This window comes from Neoarius graeffei, chromosome 10, assembly GCF_027579695.1.
Source record: "Neoarius graeffei isolate fNeoGra1 chromosome 10, fNeoGra1.pri, whole genome shotgun sequence".
In the NCBI taxonomy this organism is placed as follows: domain Eukaryota; kingdom Metazoa; phylum Chordata; class Actinopteri; order Siluriformes; family Ariidae; genus Neoarius; species Neoarius graeffei.
The window spans coordinates 21,219,220-21,242,402 of NC_083578.1; the positions used below are offsets into that span (position 1 = coordinate 21,219,220).

The 23,183-nt window shown below is 40.6% G+C and overlaps 1 protein-coding gene across 3 annotated transcripts in view; it reads left to right on the top strand.

Moving 5' to 3' along the window:
• dpp9 (dipeptidyl-peptidase 9) overlaps positions 1-23,183 on the top strand; it is a 54,311-nt gene that overhangs the window by 12,128 nt on the left and 19,000 nt on the right. For 2 of the 3 annotated variants that reach the window (XM_060931511.1, XM_060931510.1), the window contains 10 exons: positions 4,059-4,149; positions 4,271-4,509; positions 4,777-4,889; positions 8,709-8,882; positions 9,015-9,186; positions 9,400-9,510; positions 9,672-9,800; positions 10,638-10,699; positions 13,893-13,993; positions 14,106-14,283. In XM_060931511.1, coding sequence (XP_060787494.1) covers positions 4,094-4,149; positions 4,271-4,509; positions 4,777-4,889; positions 8,709-8,882; positions 9,015-9,186; positions 9,400-9,510; positions 9,672-9,800; positions 10,638-10,699; positions 13,893-13,993; positions 14,106-14,283 — 1,335 coding nt within the window. In that variant the 5' untranslated portion in view covers positions 4,059-4,093. The remainder of the gene's footprint in view (positions 1-4,058; positions 4,150-4,270; positions 4,510-4,776; positions 4,890-8,708; positions 8,883-9,014; positions 9,187-9,399; positions 9,511-9,671; positions 9,801-10,637; positions 10,700-13,892; positions 13,994-14,105; positions 14,284-23,183) is intronic. The other variant, XM_060931512.1, reaches the window with a different exon arrangement.

The window sequence follows — 23,183 nt, forward strand, 5'->3', positions numbered from 1 at the left end:
GATGATAGAAAACCCTTGTACAATCATGTTAGCACAGCTGAAAACAGTTTAGCTCTTTAGAGAAGCTATAAAACTGACCTTCCTTTGAGCAGATTTAGGTGGGGTTTACATTCGACCGTATCAGCGGATCATCAGATTAACGTTTTTAAAACGATTAGTGTGCACACAGCAACACCAATACACGATTCGCGTGCACACAGCAACGCCAATACACGGATACGCTCGGCTCCGCAGGCATCCTGCGCTCCAAATCACTCCGCCCTGAACAGCGAGTGCCCTCTGGAGGGTGCGCACTCCGGCCCTGCGCAGCTCAGAGCGCGCGAGTGAAGCGCACGAGCAGTGATTCGGGACTGAGCCGCTGTGTGTGTGATCCCAGCGCATATCACTTACCACTTGCAAGTGGAAGGATGGCAAGCCTAAAGACAATCATAACTACACAATGGGCAGTATTTGCATCAGTATTTGCAGTATTTTCATACTTTTATACTCTTTAATGAAAGGTGATACAAGGCGGAAGTCCGCGCCGTTTTTCAGCAGTTGCGTCACATGACCAACGCCAGCGAATCAGGAAGGTGGATGTCACAGTGACGTTGTCCAATGACGACGCCAGCTAGAGCTCAGCACAGCGTATCCGCGTATCTCAATGTTTACACAGCACCGGACCAGACACGATCTAGATTGAATACGTGGACCCTGGCGGATTCCTGTTTCCCGGCGTTTCCAGGCGGTTTAATGTAAACGGACAGTGCATCCGCGAAGAAAACAAGACAGATACGGTCTAATGTAAACTTGGCCTGAGTTTCTGGAGCATCACATCTGTGGGGTCGATTAAATGCTCAAAATGGCCAGAAAAATGTCTTGACTATATTTTATATTCATTTTACAACTTATGGCGGTAAATAAAAGTGTGATTTTCATGGAAAACACAAAATTGTCTGGGTGACCCCAAACTTTTGAACGGTAGCGTAAAACTCACTTGACTGTAGATAGTGTTACAGAAGCTTCCAGTTCATGGCAGGCCTGTGCCTTGGTGGTTCCTGGATTGTTCCTGACCATCCAAACTAGTTTCCTCTCAGATGAGGGTGATGGGTCTTATTCCAGCAAAGTGGCTCCGCTTCCCAATAGCTTGTACTTGCATGCAGTTGTTTGAACTCGTGATCTTACAAACCGCACTTGTTTAGAAATGGCTACAAAAGACATTCCTGACTTGTGTAAATCTATGACCATCTTGGACTGAGCTGTCCAGATCACTGTCGTTTTGCATCATCTGTTCATTAGACATACATGTATGTGTAAACGATCATGGTTTCAGACTGGTAACAGTACATCCCGAGTTAATTATTTAGGTTTTCATAGTTGAAAAAGCAACTGACTGACTGGTTATTTGAAATGACCGATTGTCTCAATATCAGTAACAAGGTTAACGTGAATCTAAGAGCTTTTTGAATAAAATTATGAAGTGTAACCCGTTTCAAATGCACATCTGGATGAGTGGAAATTTCAGGAATGAAAAGGCTCGAACAAATTAATGATGGCACACATTTGTTCTTAAAGTTAAATCTGAGCTGATTTATAATGGGGGGAGTCCTTTAATCGCCTGGAACGGGGTCCTGGTTGCAACTGGTGGTCATGGTGTTTTCTAGGAGAAACAGCTTCTTTCCCATAACATTCAAGCATTCTAGTTCTAAGAAAAAAATAACCTTTCACAAGCACTAGATTAAAAAAGGTAGATTAATGTAGCCAAATGAAGGGCTGCACAGTATATAATTTGTTAATCATATTTAAATAATATTGGTTGGCGTTGAGTGGTATATCAGATATATTCCATTCAGCTAGCATGATATTGAACACATCTTGAATGGAATATATCTGAGATGTAGCGAAAAAAAGCCAGCCAATGTTATTCTTATTATACATACACATTCCTTTTGGGTGTTCAATGTGTCTTTCTCTTTCAAAATTCTCTCAAAGTCTTCCCTATTTAATGAAGCAAACCTGGTGGCCATGTTTGTTTGTTTATAAACTGTCACAGTCACTCACTAGTGCAGACGTTTTACATCTCCGACGTGTCTCTTTTCCAGTTTTTCGATGTCCGTTGATATGTTTTTCTCTTGTAAATGTGCATGAAGAATATATAATGAAGTTTTGGTAGCCTTTCAGGTGTTCAGCATGTCTTTAGTTTCAGGTTATTTATTTAATGTTTAATTCGAGCACTGAATTAGATCCATCTTCTCGCACGCTCCCCCCCCCCCCGGCCGACAAAGAAATGATTGTGCGCATGCGCAGCAGAGAAGTTTTGTCATTGGATCTTCGCATGAGCTCCGATGTGTGACGTCGTGTTGTCTTGACAACGCGCAATATTATAACAATATTGCACGCTCATTCTAATACATGGAGGATAAGCGATATGATAACAACCATTGCATGCCATCACTAAACCCACTAGAAGGGAATAGAATACATGTTTTTATTCCATTGAAAAAATGTCCTGTACATGTAATATTACAATATATTGCCTTTGAAGTATTCCTATAGCAGCCTGCGATATACAGATGCATCCTGACTTATATTTGTGTAAAACATTGTGCTGTGCACAAGCTGCCAAACTGTGTGGTGTTAAAAAGCTACAGCGCTGCTGTGTTCTCAAATCTGACTGGTCAGGTGGTGTTGATTAATATTCTATAACAGCAGCCCTGACAGTAGAGTGCCAGCTACAATACAACTCGCATGTTTCTACTCACCTGCTCATTCTCATTCTGGATTTGTGGAGACAGTCTCCAGTGTCGGAGGTTTGTAAACGTCAGTAAGGGAAAGTGTTGAGAACAGAGCGCTTTGCAGTTTCTCAGGAACGTGACAAACTGTTCTTGCAGGAGTTATAATCGCTATAACGTAACTGAGACCGAGAGATCGCTTTCTTTGTGAATATTCCTGATATTAAAAAGACCGACAGATGGGTAATATGGCATGTTGTTCATTTAGTCAATAAAAATTGCAATCACTGGCAAATTGCTGTGGATTCTTCTTGAAAGGATTCTTCAGGTGACATATACAGCGACTGTATACCCTTGTGTATTATTTATGGCAGTGTTTAAGTGGTAGCCTGGCAAGCCAGACTAAATGTGAATATTTAGTCTGGTCTCGATCCGTAGACATTTCTGAAGGGTGGGGGTGGAACAAACCGCTGTCTTTCAAACTGTCTCTGTGCGTATAGGCCAACGCTCTGACCAATCAGCGCAACAGTGACTGTGACGTAGTCAGAGTGACAGAAAGCAGTGGGGGAGGCCTTGAAATAAATAATTTTTCAAAATGCGTATTAATTAATAAACAGGTTCTAGATATTAAGAAGTTTGGAGATAATGACCACAAGTTTGGAGTCTGTACCACATACACTCATTTTTTTCAAGTGTTTTTCAAGGGTTTGCTTAAACTGTTTTTGAGAGTTTTTATTTAGTGGTGTTTGGTGAAATAATTTCCCTTAAATTTAAAATAACGGGAAAATAAGAAACAATCAAAAAGTAATGTTTCAAAGCTGTTTATTCATTCTTCGTACTGCACAAACTAGCCCCATCCTTTTGGCTACGAGCGGAGCCAGCTGGTAGATCAGACTTTTGCCATAGCCGGTCGGCAAAACAGCGAAAACGTCCTTCTTGAAAAGGAATGAGCGGAGAGCCTCTTCCTGCTCATGTTTCAACGAAAACTCCAAGTCTAATTCTTCTAAAACTGATTCCAAAGCAGAGTCAAATGCGCGCTGTTCACTAGCCGTAGCCATCTTTGCTGTTGCGCTTTCTCCAGCGTCGCGCAGCTTTGTCGTCACTCCTGCAAAAGCCCGCTCAAACAATCCAAACAAAAACCTTGCGTTGTGATTGGCGGGCACGATTTGATGCCCGGGGTGTTTTTGTTTATATGGTGCGAGGCTAGACCCACTCGCTAGGCAAAAATATTTTTGGCCGCTAGGCGGGTGGGTCTAGTTTACTAGGCTATTTAAGTGGTTAAAACTCTATTTTATTGTAGCATATTGTTCTGCACGTTGTTCTCATTGGTCCCTTACCTCTCTGCAGGTTGCCAGATCTTGAGGAGGCTTGTGTGCCGGTTAATGTATAGAGTAAAAAGGGTGAAACTTGAAGACCAAAACGAAGGAAGTTGGAAAAGGTATTATTTATTTATTTATTTATTTTAAGTTACAGGAATTTTTAAACTGTCATTTTTGGAAACTTGAATCAATCGTTTTTTTTTTTTGTTTTTTTTTTTTCCCCCCCCTTCTTGGGTTCAGTTTTGCAGCTGTCAAGATGACTGCAGTAGACGACCTTTCAGACAACACAGAAGTGGTAGAGATGGAAGATGTACCCTCACAGTTTTTTGTGGAAAAGCACTCGTGGGATGGCCTGCGCGAAATCATTCATGGAAGTCGGAAATACTCTGGAATGATCATTAACAAGGCGCCCCACGACTTCCAGTTTGTACAGAAAAACGACGAGCTGAGCCCTCATTCTCATCGGCTGTACTACCTTGGTAATATTTGTCTCAAAATTGGGGGGGATGCTAAAGGTATCTGTCATTAATGTCAGCTTGCAGAGAGAGTTAGCATTATTCAAATCGCAGCATGCTAACAGGCCCTGTCGGAGTTATTATTCAGTGATGACTGGGGTCCTTAACATTTATTGCCTGGTTAAAAATCTTTTTTTTTTTTTTTTTTTTTTTTTTTTAAATATATTAATGCTGTAAAAATGTGAACTAATATCACTGACTGTCTAATATCATTCGACTCTTTTGGTTTAGGTATGCCCTATGGGAGCAGGGAAAACTCATTACTGTACTCTGAAATTCCAAAGAAGATCAGAAAAGAAGCCCTTCTGGTTTTATCCTGGAAACAGATGTTAGATCATTTTCAGGTAATTTACTTCCTTAAAGCTGCTCGAATCGACTTTTAAACAACACTTTGGCCTAATTGGATGTACTCGCTGAACTACTAAGATGTACAGTGTCTTGCAAAAGTATTCATCCCCCTTGGTGTTTGTCCTGTTTTGTCACATTACAAGCTGGAATTAAAATGGATTTTTTGGAGGGTTAGCACTATTTGATTTACACAACATGACTACCACTTTAAAGGTGCATTTTTATTTTTTTATTGTGACGCAAACAATTTAAAATGAAAAAACAGAAATCCGGAGTGTGCATAGGTATTCACCCCCTTTCGTATGAAACCCCTAAATAAGAGCTGGTCCAACCAATTCACTTCATAAGTCACATAATTAGTTGATTAAGATTCACCTGTGTGCAATCAAAGTGTCACATGATCTGTCACATGATGTCTGTATAAATCAACCTGTTCTGGAAGGACCCTGACTCTGCAACATGACTAAGCAAGCAACATGAAAACCAAGGAGCCTCCAAACAGGTCAGAGACAAAGCTGTGGAGAAGTATAGATCAGGGTTGGGTTATAAAAAAAATATCCCAAACTTTGAATATTCTACAGAGCACCATTAAATCCTTTATAGCAAAATGGAAAGAACATGGCACCACTGCAAACCTGACAAGAGAAGGCCAACCACCAAAACTCACAGACCGGGCAAGGAGGGCATTAATCAGAGATGCAACAAAGACACCAAAGATAACACTGAAGGAGCTGCAGATCCACAGCGGAGATGGGAGTATCTGTCCATGGGACCACTTTAAACCATACACGCCACAGAGCGGGGCTTTATGGAAGAGTGGCCAGAAAAAAGCCATTGCTTAAAGAAAAAAATAAGAAAACATGTTTGGAGTTTGCCCAAAAGCATGTAGCAGACTCCCCAAACACATGGAAGAAGATTCTCTGGTCAAATGAGACTCAAGTTGATCTTTTTGGCTATCATGGGAAATACCATGTGTGGCGCAAGCCCAACACCCTGAGAACACTGTTCATACAGTGAAGCATGGTGGTGGCAGCATCATGCTGTGAGGATGTTTTTCATCTGCAGGGACAGGAAAGCTGCTCAGGACTGAAGGAAAGATGGATGGCAATTAATACAGGGCAATTCTGGAGGAAAACCTGTTTGAGAGCAATTCCAGCGTTATGGATGTGACACTTGAACTCAAAATGGCAACAAATGACCCAGTGCATGTTTTATTGTCTCCCAGTATTTAAACAGGTGTTGCATATTTTAAGGCTGTACCATACTGGAGAAGTGATAGAACAAGAACAATTCCCATAGTACATCTAGGGCATGCCAGAAAACGCCAATAAAAGATGCGTTATGGATGTGACAGAAAAAGTATCACTTTTCTTGGGTTACTGTACATTTTTATCAAACTCTGTGAAATTGTAAACCTAATGTCGAAATGGAGATATCCATTTGATAGAGGGGTCCAAGGTGAATATTAAAAAATCTTTGTTTAAAATGTTTTGTATTTCATGCAGAGTTTCGGAAGGAAAAGTCAGCGTTATGGATGTGACGAAATTCTGTTATGGATGTGACGCGTCTGAAATAGACATGGCGTATGTTTAGAAAATCAGCAATTTAACCACCATAACCCTTTGAAAAACTCTCTAAATATCAGCTAAAACTATCAAAGTTCTTAAATAATATTTAGGATGGCTATTGTTTTGCTGTTTTGTGGATTTTAGCATACATTTCTGTGGCTTGTGGCAATAATATAGAATTGTACATGATCAAAGTTGATTTTAGCTTGGGGTTTACATTATAAGAAAGAAAGACTGACAGTGACATATTAGGTTGGTTACAAATTGGTTCAACTTATTCACATCTGTAAAATACAGGCCGAGGTGATATCTCTGAGTGGTTTTGATGTATTACATGTTGCTTTATTTTTGCATGGTGAGGTTGACATTTACATGGAATTGCCCTTGAGTCAGCCAGAGGTTTAAGCCAGTATCTCACTGGGCTGCGACAGCCTGCGACTAGTTGCAGACACAACAATTGCGATAAAATATGCGAATTAGTGACAATTTTCACTTGGAATCACACTGAATTGATATTCGCATATTTTACCACAATTGTTGTCTCCAACTAGTCGCAGGCTGTCGCAGCCCAGTGACATACTGGCTCGCACTTCCTGCCTCACAGAAACTGATTTGAGAAGGGTTCGTGACGGCTTTGTGACACCAACGACACATTTGCGGCTATTTTGAGAGAAATTTTGTCGCACAAATTTTTTGAACGTGCGACTCATGCGAGGAAATTGAGAAGCCCCGCGAATGTTTCTAGATACTTTTGAAACACGCTCGTGAATGACGTTTGCAATTTGTCGCAAGCTGTCGCAGCCCAGTGAGATACTACCCTTATGTTCCAGCAGGGCAATGATCCTAAAAATACTGCTAAAGCTACAATGGAGTGGTTTAAAGGGAAACATTTCAAATGTCTTGGAATGGCCTTGTCAAAGCCCAGATCTCAGTGCAATCGAGAATCTGTGGCATAACTTGAAGATTGCTGTACACCAACACAACCCATCTAACTTGAAGGAGTTGGAGCAGTTTTGCTTTGAGGAATGGGCAAAAATCCCAGTGGCTAGATGTGCTAAGCTAATAGAGACATACCTCAAGAGACTTGCAGCTGTAATTGCGGCAAAAGGTGGCTCTATGAAGTATTGACTTTGGGGTTGTGAATACCTATGTACACTCGATTTCTGTTTTTTCATATTATTGTTTGTGTCACAATAAAAAAAAAAATGTGCACCTTTAAAGTGGTAGGCATGTTGTGTCAATCAAATGGTGCTAACCCTCCAAAAATCCATTTTAATTCCAGCTTGTAATGCAACAAAACAGGACGAACACCAAGGGGATGAATACTTTTGCAAGGCACTGTATGTGCAAGCAGTGCTAAGGGTCTTTGGCTGGCAGGCAGGCTGTTTAAAGACACCTGGATATTGATATCATCGCAGATTTCTCATCTCATCTCATCTCATCTCATTATCTCTAGCTGCTTTATCCTGTTCTACAGGGTCGCAGGCAAGCTGGAGCCTATCCCAGCTGACTACGGGCGAAAGGCGGGGTACACCCTGGACAAGTCGCCAGGTCATCACAGGGCTGACACATAGACACAGACAACCATTCACACTCGCATTCACACCTACGGTCAATTTAGAGTCACCAGTTAACCTAACCTGCATGTCTTTGGACTGTGGGGGAAACCGGAGCACCCGGAGGAAACCCACGCGGACACGGGGAGAACATGCAAACTCCACACGGAAAGGCCCTCGCCGGCCATGGGGCTCGAACCCGGACCTTCTTGCTGTGAGGCGACAGCGCTAACCACTACACCACCGTGCCGCCTCATCGCAAATTTTTATGGCATAATTTCATCAATTTAATCTTAACCAAAATGACTGCCCTTTCACACGGACAGGCGTAGACTACAGCATGCATATGGTCTTTAAAATTCAATCTGTGTTCAGCAGTAACAGTATGACGTGTGAACTGTTATACATCATTTATTATTAGAAGTGTAGCAGCATAGAATGAGTTATGACTGCGCTATAATGAGAGAATCACTGTTATTCATGTCACCGGTCAGTGGATTTAGTCTTATGACTGATCGGTGTAGTTTCTGTACAAAGTGTTAAATTAGGTTTTACAAAACACTCGGTTTTAAAACTTGTATACTTGTCTATATAAGCTTGCGCGCTCTACTTTTTGGATCGTCGCTGTAATCTGTGAATTTCCCTCCAGCAGTGAATATCTGCCTTTGCCATTCTGTGCTATTTTCTTCAGGCAACCCCTCAACATGGCGTGTACTCTCGGGAGGAGGAGCTCCTTCGTGAGCGGAAGCGTCTCGGCGTGTTTGGCATCACGTCCTACGACTACCACGCGCAAAGCGGCCTTTTCCTCTTCCAAGCTAGTAATAGCCTTTTCTATTGTCACGATGGTCGACATAATGGCTTCATTGTGAGTCAGCCTGATTTTCTTCTCTCCTATTTCGCAACACAATTAAAAAAAAAAAATCCTATAAACCATGTTAGGGTTGGTTTTGTTTTTTTTTTTCCCCCCCTACCATCTTAAAAATTGTGTCTTGTTCAGCAGGCAGCACCCATGAAGCCTGTCGAGATTAAGACCCAATGCTCAGGGATTCGCATGGACCCCAAGATCTGTCCCGGCGACCCCAGTTTCATCGCGTTCATCAACAACAACGACCTCTGGGTGACTAATATTGAAACCGGAGAGGAACGAAGGCTGAGCTTTTGTCATAAAGGCGAGTTGGATTTTGTGCACCTTTTATAGAATCCGGTAAAAGCGACAGGTCTGAGCACCATGTCCATGAATTTCCTAACGGAAAGAGGTTTCGTGTTGTTTGAACTGAGCGCGCTCGTCTTCCTAGTTTATCCATAAGCTCTTCATGGTTTACATATCCATATAATAATAAAATACGTTCTCAAGAATTGCTCTGATGTTATTTCTTGCGTAGGCTTGAATAATGTAAAGGACGACCCAAAGTCAGCCGGCGTCGCCACCTTTGTGATTCAGGAGGAGTTTGATCGTTTTACTGGTTACTGGTGGTGTCCAGCCGTGTCTGAAGGTTTGCTCGATAATTCACTTTCACGAAAGTGCAGGCATGCTTTGTTTTTTCTTCAACAGGCAATTTTTTTAAACAGTGTGAATTAACTGTGTTTATTGACCGTAAAGGCTTTCAGGAAGACAAGTTGGTGTTCTTTCTTTCTCTCTCTGTACTCTGTTTAGATGCAGATGGGGGGAAGACTGTGCAGCTGCTATATGAGGAGGTGGATGAGTCTGAGGTAGAGATCATTCACGTACCTTCCCCGGCACTGGAGGAACGCAAAGCAGATGTGTATCGATACCCCCGCACTGGTAATTCTATCTTTCGTACACCAAACATGAGGGAGGAGTACAGACTGTTTCACATTAATCTAATGAACAACACTGATTGCATTACATTTAATGACGTTTAGCAGACGCTCTTATCCAGAGTGACCACAGCAGCCTGGGGAGCCGCTGGAGGTTAGGTGCCTTGCTCAAGGGCACTTCATCCATTCCTGCTGGTCCAGGGAATCGAACCAGCGACCTTTTGGTCTCAAATCTGCTTCTCTAACCATTAGGTCATGTATTGTGAAGCTATGACCTAATGGCACCTAATGTTAGGTGCAGTTTCTAATAATTTGGACAGTGCCACATTTATTTTCCACACGTAAATTTAAAAGAGAACTTGTCTGAGGTTTGATTGGCAAGCATCCACTTTGTAGCCGGTTCACATCCTACCAGATTTTTTATTTATTTATTTTTCCCCTCAGGGAGAAAAAAGTGCGCAATGATAAAATATTTCTCTAAATACCTGAGATGTGAGCCGAGGAACATCGTGCCCAAGCAGTAGATAACTCGAACAGCAACGGAATGTGCTGTACTCATAGCAGGTCTTTGAGCGCTAGTTTTATGATGATGTGTTTTTGATTATTCCAGGGACTCAGTTTTCCAGCACACTTTGCAAAATTTTAAGTCTACAGCGCTACTTGGGGATGAGGATTGGCACATTACGGCAGTTTTTTGTTTTGTTTTTTAATCAGTTTCTCTAATCCTTCTCTAAGTCTTTGTTTTCTAATCACTCATGCACCTGCATTTACTGCCCTGTTTGTACTGACTTGAATGTGTCGTATAATGGGGCACTGATTTCATGTTCTGTTCGAATTTTAGGGAGTAAAAACCCTCAAATCAGTTTGAAACTGGTCGAGATTCGAACTGATGCGAATGGCGAGGTAAGTGTCAAGTGCCCTTATTTGTTCCATAGGGTCTCGTTTATCCACACCTGGTTTGATGCTCTTTGACATGCTTCATATCCCATGGGTTTCCCCAAAGCATTTTAGCGTATCGGGCCTGATATGCTTGCTCTGCCTGCCGATACGCTTAGTCGCTTTAGTTAAAATCCGATACGCTTAGATTTATACCGATACGTTAAAATTTCCTACCCACAAGTAACTAGATACATAGGAGAGCAAATAACAGATCCATTTACATATTGATTGATATTTGTGTTAAACAAGCGGCCTTTTTTCCCAATGTTTGTGTTGATTCTGTCAAAGTAATATGTCCGCGTGGTCTGATGTAAACAAACTGTAATCTGTTGGCTACGTCAAGATCACGTGTTCAAACCGTCCAATAAAAATATCGAAAGAAACCGTCAAACATCCCGGAAGTTTCCGATTCATTATAAGCGATCTCATTGGCTGCCGATGTTGTCTCGCACCAGACGGACAAAGCGGAGTGATTTTAATAAGCTAGGAGAAGACTCGCTGGACAATCTGATCCACATCAGCATGGATGACCGCGAGATGGACTATGAGAGGGCTGCCCAACATTGGGCCAAGCAAAAGCCAAGGAGAATTAATCTGCTTTAAAGGAGCAGAAAACTTAATTAGTTTGGGTTTGCAGAAAGATTATGTACTTATAAACACTCTCTCACGAAGTGAAGTTGTCCAAATGTGTCAAATATAGCATAATTTCAAATAATAAGCATTTTTGGCAGTGTGATGTCACTGGGATCCATTTAAAGGGCCCATGGCATGGTGGTTTGTTGATGCTTTAAACGGGCTTGTGGAGGTTTCCGGATGTTATATCCGCAGCCTTTCTCGAAATGAACCCTCGGCACGTAAATATAGCCTCCTGGGAGAAAGCCCCATTTCAGCGCTTTTCCCAGTGCGTCGTTTTGCTAATGAGAAGCAGGAGGCGGGGAAGGGTAGAGGGTGGGGGCGGGTCTTATCATTAATATTCATGACATGTAAACGTGTTACCTCTGATTGGCTAACAGCACTGTGATGCTACCTCCAGTGGGTGAGAACAAGCGGATGTGGGTGTCTTACTATGGCGAGAAAGAAGGAACAAACCGCGAAGGGAAAAATACCGCACACTGACGTCATTAAGGTGCGACGCGAGGAAATAAAATAAATTCAACAAATGTTTGGGTTTTTACTGAACAAACAAATAAAATGAACGAGTGACTTAAAAAAAAGAATGTGGGTGTCTTTTGTAAAAACTGTTTTGATTGGCTATTATAACAGAGCATGCTGCATGCTTTTTGGTTTTGTAGCGCAGAGTACCTGGCTAACTGCAGGAAGCGGTTAGCTGCACAGCTAATGTAGCCATTGCAAGGCTAACGTGGCACTGATTTTAAAACACGGCAAAACGACTTAACAGTTATACACTTACTTGTTCGGTGTTTGTGGCTGATGCGGCAGGGATGCTTGGTACGGACCCAGGCTTCAGTGACAGTTGATGTGCAAAACCTGCCCTGTACTGTCCCAAGTTGTGGAAACATTCCTCAGGAAAATGCTTCCGACAAACATACACCGTCTTAGGTAGACTCGACGGCGTATTATTGAAGTAAATAAAATTAAGCCACTGCGTCTTCAGGGGCTCTCCCGTCGGCAGTAAAAACAGACTCCTTTCTGTGTTGTCACATCCATGTACAGCGCAATTTCCATGTTTGGTGGCAACTTTTGAGCTGGGCGGGGCAATCCATACAGTGGGTGGGAATCCAGAGTTGGGGGCGTGGGGATCATCTCCCTTGCTGACGTCGGCAAGGGAAGAGTTTATCAACGCGCTGTTTTGACGCACCATTCTCAAATGTTGGGCATAGTTTGGTTTACACATTATGAAATTTCTAGCCATTGGGGTGACCTTAAGAAGGTCAGAGGAACTCATTTTAACGTTAAAAAACCTCAGAAAGTGAAAATTTCATGCCATGGGACCTTTAACAAAAGGCGGCTCCGGATTATTCTGTTAAAGGCTCACAGTGACATCACACTGCCAAATCTGCTTATCGTTGTTATTCAAACTTATGCTACATTTGACACTTATTAACACAATCTCTTCATGAAATGTTTTTATAAATACATAATCTTTCTGCAAACTTAAATGTATGCATTAAGTTTTCTTTTCCTTTAAATATGTTTTAATCTGAATCTAGTCCATTTAATAAAGTGCCAAAATTTAAACTTTATAATATGCAGTTGCCTTACTTTTCTTTTCAGTGCATCTTAGTTATACATATATTATGGTAATTGCATCAGAAACCTAAATCATTACAGTTATAGTAATACAGCAACTTATTTTAAGGTGGCAGTTCTTAGGTTCAGATCCCTTTGTGATCAACAGGAGGTCATGATGATCGATTCTCTTCATTGGATTGCATAAGCTGGAGCAAACCGCTGTTCATATTTTCATGCACATTTTTGTTACAACACTACTTCGATCATAGATAATTAAGTGCAAGGGATCCCCGTAGATTTTCAAATCTATCGTATACCTCAGTAATCTATAACAAAACAGTTTAACTTGCATGTTGAACTTTAAGGTGAAATTTCAAATGTGTATACATTAATACTCTTTAGGTCAGAAATCATTGAAACACTGTTAAACTCTATCCTATAATCATGGATCTAAAACCTCTCGGAGACCCTGAAAATGCACCGGAGAGCATCTATTTTCAAAAAATTTTCCGGGGGGGCATGCCCCCGCACCCCCCTAGTTTCGCTTCGCCCCGTTGGCGCTCAATTGTCCTGTGTTTTATCATGCCAGAATTTAGGGCTTTAATTTTTTTCTGGGGAAAACACTGATATCCTCAACAGCAAACTACTATGAACAGGATACTGGGCGATTTAAAGGGAAGTTATTACCATGTATGGTAATTTAGGGGCGTGTGACAGTGCACGAGTGCAGCAAATTATAATGCGTAGGATTCATCATTTGTCCATCGTGTGTGTGTGTGCATGCGCATGCACGTGCAATAAATTTCCTTATCTGTACTGGCTGCTCTTTCACAAATTTAGAACATCATCTGTGTTCACTTTGACAAATGAAATCCCTGGTATTTGGATGAAGAAGCAGTTTGAAGAGAATTAAAACTGGATTAAACTGTCTTACATTTGTCCCGTTTTGTTTTTCTGTTCTTAGATTGTGAGCACACAAAACAAGGAGCTTGTTCTGCCTTTCAATACTCTCTTTCCTGGCGCCGAGTACATTGCGCGGGCCGGCTGGACAAGAGATGGCAAATAGTACGTTGCCAACACATTTTTCCACATACTAAAATTATCACATGGCCAGTATGGCGTTCTGTCGATTCTCTGTTTTGACATGTGAACTGAATAGTGGTTTGTGTCACGGCAGCGCGTGGGCAGTGTTGCTGGATCGCAGTCAGCAGAAGCTGCAGCTGGTTTTACTGCCTCCTGCTCTGTTTCTGTCTGTGAGCCCAGAGGAGCCACAGTGGGAAGAGCATGTAGCAGCCATGCCTGAAGGAGTACAGCCCTATATCGTTTACGAGGAGGTGACGGATATCTGGATCAATGTAAGCACAGTTGTGTTTTTATACGGTTTCTCAAAGTGTGTCGTTTGACGTGTGTTACTCACGGAGCTCTATGTAAAATCTGGAGAGCTCGGAGCCGATTCCCCATGAGTGAAGCCATCTGGCTGCCATATTACCACTCCCATCGTGTGTATTTGGCTTATGTGTTAAACTGTGGTATCTGATCAAATTTGCCCCAAGATAAGTATCTCCTAACTTTTATTTTCTCCCCCCATTACCTCCTCTTATTTTCTCAACTTTACCCACATTCCTTACATATCTTTATAGCGCTCCCCTTCACTCCTTATTGTTTTTTTTTCCTTTTCCAGTTCAGTCTCTGATCTTTTTTTTTAACTACTGTAATTACCGTATTTTCCGGACTATACGTCGCTCCGGAGTTTAAGTCGCATCAGCCAAAAAATGCATTATGAAGACGAAAAAACCATATACGTCGCACCGGACTACAAGTCGCACTTTTTTGAAGGGTTATTCTATCCATAGAATCTGCGATTCTATCTGATAAGCGGCGCGTGGTTCCTGCGCAACTGCATTGTTTATTTAATAAACAAACAGCTGAGCAGTAATAACGCGCCCTTTGCCCTGTAAGTAGCCTAGTCTGATTATTTTAAATATCTACTACTATCTTTAATACTATCACTATCATTATTACTAATAGCCTATATTATTCAGGGATGTGATTTGGGGCTGGTGAAATTATCTGAAAATTTTAGCCGGGGGTCTGGGGGCTACAGGCCCCCAGCTGGTCCAGGGCAGCGCCCTGGTGGGGGGACAAGGGGGGCAAAGCCCCCCGAAGCTCCTGGGTTCTGGGGTTTTCTGACTTAAAAATTGTACTAAAATGGCAAGCAAACGCACAAGAAAAAACTTGTCATGATTAACAAATTCAAGCCAATTGAATGGTCAACATGCAACTCTGAGCCCCTATAGTAAATTCAATGATTCTTAACTGACAAAAAGCCAAAACACGAAACCTAAAAATGTCATTCTAAATTAAATCATCTGCATTAGAATAAATAGAAAATTGTATAAGGAAAAACAAAATTTATACTTTCAATTACTGTAGAAGTTGAACATACCTAAATGTGCCTTTTCAAACACACATGATGCAACATAAGAATTCATCCACAAGTCTTCAGGAACTCTCAAAGAAAAAAGATGCTAGCATCCATGTCCAGTTCCAGCAGATCAGTCACTTTTTTTCTGCAGTTTCTACTCTAGCAATGTCGACTTCATATACATAACTCTATAGTGTTCACTCACCAAAGGATAATCATAACTCCACAGTGTTCACTCACTTAAGGATATTCAGAACTCCAGTGTTCACTCACTTAAGGATATTCAAAACTTATTGCGGTGTTCACTCACTTAAGGATAATCATAACTCCAGTGTTCAGAACGAAATCGCTGAACAAATGTCTCACAGTCTTATGTCCAACGTCTGTAGCAACCTCTTTCTCCAACCATTCCCAGCGGAACTTGTTTTTCACTATTCTGTCGATTTCTTTAACTCGATTTGCATCTTTACGCTCGATCACGGAGGCTGCCATCTTTCAACTCTTTGTTTGAAGCGAGCTTGTGTACAGCTATCTAACGAGCGCGTTCATTGGTTGTTACAGAGTGATGGGCCAATCACGTACCTCGTTTGAAACGAGGTACGTGATTGGCCTATCGCTCTGTAACAGATTGGGCGGTTGCCAGATTGGGCGATTTCCCACCTAATTGGGCGGTTTTAAGTGCATTTCGGCGAGTTTTGAACATATTTTGGGCTGGAAAACGTCAGCAGTATCTGGCAACACTGCTCGTTTCATCTCAATGACGGAAAAAAAATTTTTTTTTCAAGTTTTGAGATGAAAAAAGCGGAATTCCGCGAATTCGTGGAAAAAATCACATCCCTGATTATTATTATAACTAATATTAGTAGCCTATTACTGATGCATTCATCAGTTTGCTTTTAGAATATTTTTACCGGTAGGGCTTATTATCGCCCCATGGCTCTTTCATCTTTGTTATTAAAGCTGTAGTCATCATCGAGGAGTGTCATTCTTCATTTTTGTCGAATTTTATTTCATCAAATCAGAGGTCAAGTAGGCTATAGGTATATCATCTCCAAAGACAGGTACGGTAGTAAAAACAACAGTCTAGTGAAAAAAAACCAAAATGCTCAGAGAAAAAAACAGGCAGAAAGTGCGCCTGCCAGTTAACGTCATATCAGATAAAAACATTAAACGTTATTCAGGCCATTAACACCATAACATCAGAGACGAAGAATAAAGTTCATCTTGGAAGGAGAGTTATTTTTAAAAATGCAAAACAAAATTATTTATAATAGCCCAGAGAAAAACTGGCTGAATATGTACCGTAACATCAAGTTATTCATTAGCCTATAGGTCTAAAATCAGGGCTTAATTTGAGCCGGAACATGACGGAACAAGATCCGGAACCTCCGTCGTCGGATCCGGCAGCTATTTTCATTTCATTCGGTGTTCCGGCAGCTATTTAAATGGATCAGATCACCTCCGTGACCATCACAAAGGGAAAAAAATCAAACAAATTAAATAAGTAAATAAAAATTTGTTTAGTGTTCGGTTTTGATTTTAATATCATCTGTTGTTGATTTCTCTCCTATGACATCCACAAAATCTATGCAAAAGGGGAAGAGGGAGGGACATGGGGTGTATAATTCTGCTCAATAGAACACCGGGTTTTTTGTAGCCGTTAGCTTGCGCTGTGGAAAAAATGGCAAAAAAACAAGAAAGCTTACTAAAATTTTTAAAATGAATTCTCCAACTTGTTTTGTAAACCCTTTATTTCTTAACTATTACTTGAATTGATTGCACTTATGTTTGCTGGCACTGCTTTTAATGAGCAGGAGAAAAACAGGGAGGGCTTGGAAAATGACCGCAGGTCGGAATCGAACCCGGGTCCCCGGATTTATGGTATGGCGCCTTACCAACCTGAGCCACGAAGTCCTGCTGGCACTGCTTTTAAATCCCCTACTTAAGTCCTTAAAATGAGCCATTTAACTCATGTCTTGTGTGATCTGATTTCCAATGGTGAAATAAACTGGTTGTGATATGAGTACAGTCTGTTATTTTAGAAGATAAATTTAATATATAATTTAATATATAGCCTAATAAAAAATATTTTATAACATAATATCATGACACATTACTGTCTGTAACTGTTCGTCACTAAAGCGTTTTCTAAGATCATAATATCTGATATTATTATTAGGATGCAGTGCTGCAGCACTGCAACTATTGTTCTTCTACGTGTTTCTTCTTATTATTTTTCTTATATTTTTTCTTATTATTCCTACGCAAATTTCAATTTTGAATAACTCAATAACCGTACGTTGCACACAGACAAACAAAATATATCAAAACGTGTGGTTCGATCGGACTCGCTATGCTATTACTTTTTTCTACAGAATACGATTTTTTCGCGACTACGTCGCGAAAAAATCGCCCCAAAAAACCCCATTCATTTCTATGGAATTAATTGAAAAAAAAGCACTTTTTCAAACATCCGCTGCTCTGGCATGCTTTCACCTAGAGACGTGATTCAAACTCTAAAACGCATTCAACTTTTCTGCTAGGTTCTACACTTTCGGATCAGTCCCGGCTCAAACGCCATGTGGGTTCCGGGAGAAAATCCGGCTTTTGAATGGGTGTCTATTGCGTTACACACCAGTGAAGGTCGTTAACTTAGAGTGTAGACAGCTTGAAAAAAAAGCTCAAACTTTCTCGCTTAAACTGTGTTTTCAGCCACAAATTTCACTCTACAGACATGATTTTCTCAAAAGTAATAGGAAAACTTGTCCTGATTCACACAATGCGTCTACCTAAACGATAGGATTTACGGTTTTTGAATGAGAAGCCTCAAACTGAGAAGAGGGCAGACGAGAGGCTTCATTCACACCCATTATAAACAGGACAGAAAAGTCACTCAATTTTAAATCGCTCTAGTGTCCTTATTTTTAACACTACAGACAAAAAAATACATCATTATATTCAGGAGACCCTTCTAGCGCTCACTGTGAAAGAATTTTGTGAATTTCTTTTTTTTGTGGAAAAAAAAAAAACGGCCTCGGTCGGCATGACACTTCACCTTAGCCGCCCACTTTATTAGGAACACTTCTGTTCGTACATACAAACTACAAACACTCTTCTTAGAGTTTATTTTATTTTTAAAAGGGACAGTGCACAAATTAAACATTATCCTTGTGGTAAGGACAGATGTCTGTCCCAGGTTATAGCAGTACATGCTAATTTCCGCCTGTAGTCACGTTGTTTATGCTCTTGAATAGCTCTTCATGACGGCTGCTGTCTCAAGCACACACACAATCATTGCATTGAAACATCATTGCGGGTCACACATTCACGGCCAGCAAACATGCGTGACCGAATTGCTTCGCGCACTGCATCCTCTCACAATTTCCCCCGGGGAATTGTCCGGTCTAGTTATTATTATTATTTACACAATAAGCGCGTGTGCGTAAAGTTATAGTAAACCACCCCCCGCCTTTTTTTTTTTTTTTTGAGTCACCGGACCCACCCACCTCCTGCGTTCCGGGACCTCCCACTTCACAAATTAAGCACTGGCTAAAATCATTACATAACTTTATTTAAATAACTATAGGCCTATCATTAATAATAAAACACAGGTCAATCAAGTTTATCAAGCTGACGATTTCACTCCAAATCAGCAAATCCATTGAATTCCTCATCCTCGGTGTCGCTTCTGAACAACTCTGCCAACTCCACCGGCAGACGAAGCGCCGTTTCCTCTTCTTCTGCGTGGCTGTCGTCAGACTCGGCATCAGCTCCAGTTATTCCGCGGTGAAAAAAAAAAAACATATATACGTCGCACCGGAGTATAAGTCGCATGGCCAGCCGAACCATGAAAAAAAGTGCGACTTATAGTCCGAAAAATATGGTATTTTTACGGAGATTTTCAGTTTTTTTCTTATACAGTGTACCTTTTCATATATTTCTTTTTCATAAATAAATACTCGCAGGCGGAATGTCCGTCCACAACCTCTGACCTGCTGATTTGTACAGTTCACTGCTGAACATGTAGGCATTTTTCTTCTAATTTTTCTCATCACCTACGTAACTTGTCCAATTTTGCATAGCTTCCAGTCATCTAAACGACTGTTCCGCTCCGCGATGGGAGTGGTAAGATGGCGGGCAGCTGGCTTCACTCTGACGAGCCTATGATTTTATATCGAGCTCAGTGGTGTTACTGCACAACAGAGCTCAGCAGAGGTTTAAAGTTGTTCCTGGATGTGCTGGTAGCTTGATCATGATGTCCATTACTGATAAAGCAAGCCAGCACAGGCCTAAGAGATGGCACTTTTATATGACTTAAAACCACAGAACTAAGATTTCGCTCTAAAATAAGACAATCATTCAAACTGGTATTGGAATGAGCATTTCGGCTTTTTTCTTTTAAATTGTATTACTTACTTTGAGCAGTCATAACCAGCGTTCACCCAAGATTCACGCTTACTTCAAATGAAAATCTCAACTGGACCAACTGTCCTGCTCATCCCAAGACTCTTATTCACAACATCCTTTCAAGACACGTCGTACTTTTTGGTTTTACAGGATACAGTTATAGAAGAGTAATGATTTCTAATCCCGTGATCCAGCGTCCTCAAACGCCTTTCTCTCATGGTTTCTTGTTTATGACATCCCTAGGGGAATTGTTCAATAGTAAGCGAATATACCATGCACTGAGAGGCTCCAGTTGAAATTATGGATTCGCCAAGGTGACTGACATTTTGTGACGAGCGCAGCCTCGAAGAGAACAGTACTACGCCAGTCACCGAAGAGAATCCATAATTTCAACCAGAGCCTTTCAGTGCAGGGGATTTTTGATTTCTATCCCTCATCAAAAAATTACAAACTAAAAAGTGTTAAGATTTAACACCAGGCACGATCATGATGCGTAGATCTACAGACACAGAAATGCTCGTGGAGCCACGGCCGTGACTCGAGTCGGTTACTCAACCGTTATTTGTGCTATTTGAAAAAGAGATCAAGCAGTACATTTAAAAAAAAAAATTAATTACTGACTCTTAAAATCAGAAAGCTGTTAAAGCAATTGATTCGCGTGCTTATTAGCTCATCCAGCCGACAGGCGATGAGATTATGCCATCATGTGTTGTCCGGGGTCGTCCATATTTCACGAAAATCGCTGCTTCTCTCTCACCGATTTTTTTTTTTTTTTTTTTTTTTTGATTCTTTCTGGCATGAAGGTAGGGGAACCTAGGGTGTATATAATGGGGATGTTAACCGATGACCATTTGACCGGTGGTTGACCGAATCAGCGTCAACCGGTTAATTTTTTTTTTTTGGTTGTCGGTTAAAAAAAAAAATCAATCATTTTGAAGCTGCCGATTTTGGAGCAGAGGACTTGGAATTCTGTGTTTGTAAACGCTTGGGGCATGCCATGCAGTGTAAGGACGACAGCTGACGAATCAGAAACACCCATTCAGTCATGTCCCGCCCCAGTTGAACACAGCTGCCACTTGGCGAAAGAAAAAAAGTGTAGACACAGGCTTGTTAGCTCACAAATTACTATTCTTTTTTTTTTTTTTTTTTTTAATTATTATGAGAAGGCACATCGAGTTTAGTCCTGCCTTGGCCAGTGCATTCTGAAAGTATGTTTCGGTCTGTAGCCAACAATGCATGTTATTGCAGATCATATCTCTCCACACAAACTAAGACTACGTTCAGACTGCACCCTGAAACGACCCATATCCAATTTTTTTGCCCATATGCGACCTGTATCCGATTTTGTTATTGACAATCTGAACGACACAGATCCGATTTTTTTCACATGCGACCCAGGCGGCTTGGATATGTGGTCCTAATTCCGATGCATATCCGATATTTTCACATGCGACTGCAGTCTGACCGGACAGGTCACATTCATGCGACCTACACGTCATCAACAAGAGACAAATGTCACTATTCTGCGTTGACTAATCCCGCCTCTTTGGTGGAAAACAACAACATTTGTACAGTTTTCAGAATTTAAATAGACTTTTATAGAATTGATCAAGCTAATGGTGGATTTGGTAGGGACCTGGATGTTGATCTGTTAGTGTGATTAAATAAAACAGTTTCTATAACTGATTTATAACTTAAACCATCCTGTATTACAAGATTATAAGATTGTTCTGGAAATTTCCAGTAATTTGACACCTTCGGTCTCATTAGTCTGCTGCCCACATTAATCAGATTATTGTGTGAGTTCCGCCGCCGCCACAAAAACCACATCGCCAGGTCTCGCCTCATCTCCATCGCAAACTGCACTGGTGTTTATGCACCTTGAGCCAGCGCTGAGAGAAGTTGCAGAATTCAGCTGGCTATAAACAATCTAAATAAATATTTATAAAAATGTAGAAAAAGTTTATTAATATGACGAAATAAATATGTGCAAATTATTAAGCCTGAATTAAGAGTTTGGTAATACAGCGGCCGTATCCCAAATGACTGCCTACTGAAGCTCGAGTGCACTATATAGAGTTTAAAAATCCATTACTTCCTAGTAACATGTAGTGCACTTATATAGAAATTAGAGAGACATTTAGGAGTCAACCCTCGTTACCAGGCTACACGTTTTCATTTCAGTTCAGAAACAAAAACACACACGAGACCTCACACTTTAACACTAACCAGATAATTAAACAAACAAACAAAAAAATCATTAAACTTGAAGAGTGCGCTTTTTTGTTTGTTTTTTGTTTACGTATTACGTAGATGTGCTTATTACGTGTCAATTTGCGCATGCGGGACACTTTTGGGTCGTTTTCCGTTCCTATTGGAGATCGCATACAAGTCTCTGGTAATGTGAACAGCCTAACACAAAAATCGGATTTCACAACAAATCGGATATGGGTCATTTCAGGTTGCAGTCTGAACGTAGTGTAAAGGCGCAGATGCCGACTTTTTCACGGCTGAATCGTGCAGATCCGATTGCTTTCCTTTGAGCATACAGAATTTACTCTGATGAAATTATTCAGACACTCCAACGCCCCCCCTAAAAAAAAAAAAAATCGGATCTTTGCACGATTCAGTCGTGAAAAAGGCGGCATCCACTAAAAGGCACGCTGTTTGCATCCCTGTTTAAACTCATAGGTTAACCGACTTTAACCGGCTAATGAGGCTCGGTGGTCGGTCAAGGGTTTTTTTTTTTTTTTTTTTTTTTAGTTTTCGCCATACCTAGTATATAACTTCTACCCAGATTTGCTTAATTACAATTATTCATGAAGTTATGGACTAATCAATCCTTAATGAGCAGTTCAACAAAAATCGCTTCTTCTCAGTCAATTTTTGGATTCTTTCTGGTAAATAGGTCGGTATTCCTAGGGTGTATATGGATGAAAATCTGCTAATGGGTAATATGTAACAAATCATGTCAAAATTCATATTCTTTTATTGAAAAATTAAACTACATCATATTAAACTTTTATTATTTTATTAAACATTAACAATTGAAAAGATAGTAATCACACTGGATTTTCAAAAAAATCATCTGCGAAGTTATCAAATCTACACTTATGCATGTTATTTTTTGACGGAAAAAAATGAAGTATTTTTAGTTTTTTTTTTTCTCCTTATTTTACAAAACTCCATGCATATAAGAATGAAATAATCAGGTTTTTAAAATACTTAATGGAAAATATCAAAGATCTTTCCAGAAAATGAGAATATAATTATTGAAGAAACAGGTGAAAAGATTCACGACCAAGAGCCAAGGTGATAACTTTTCTGTTATCACTTATGAACCGACATAACACAAGAATTCATTGTGAAGAAATCCTCATAACATAACAGTAGTAACTTACTATTAACATTAAGGATTGGAAA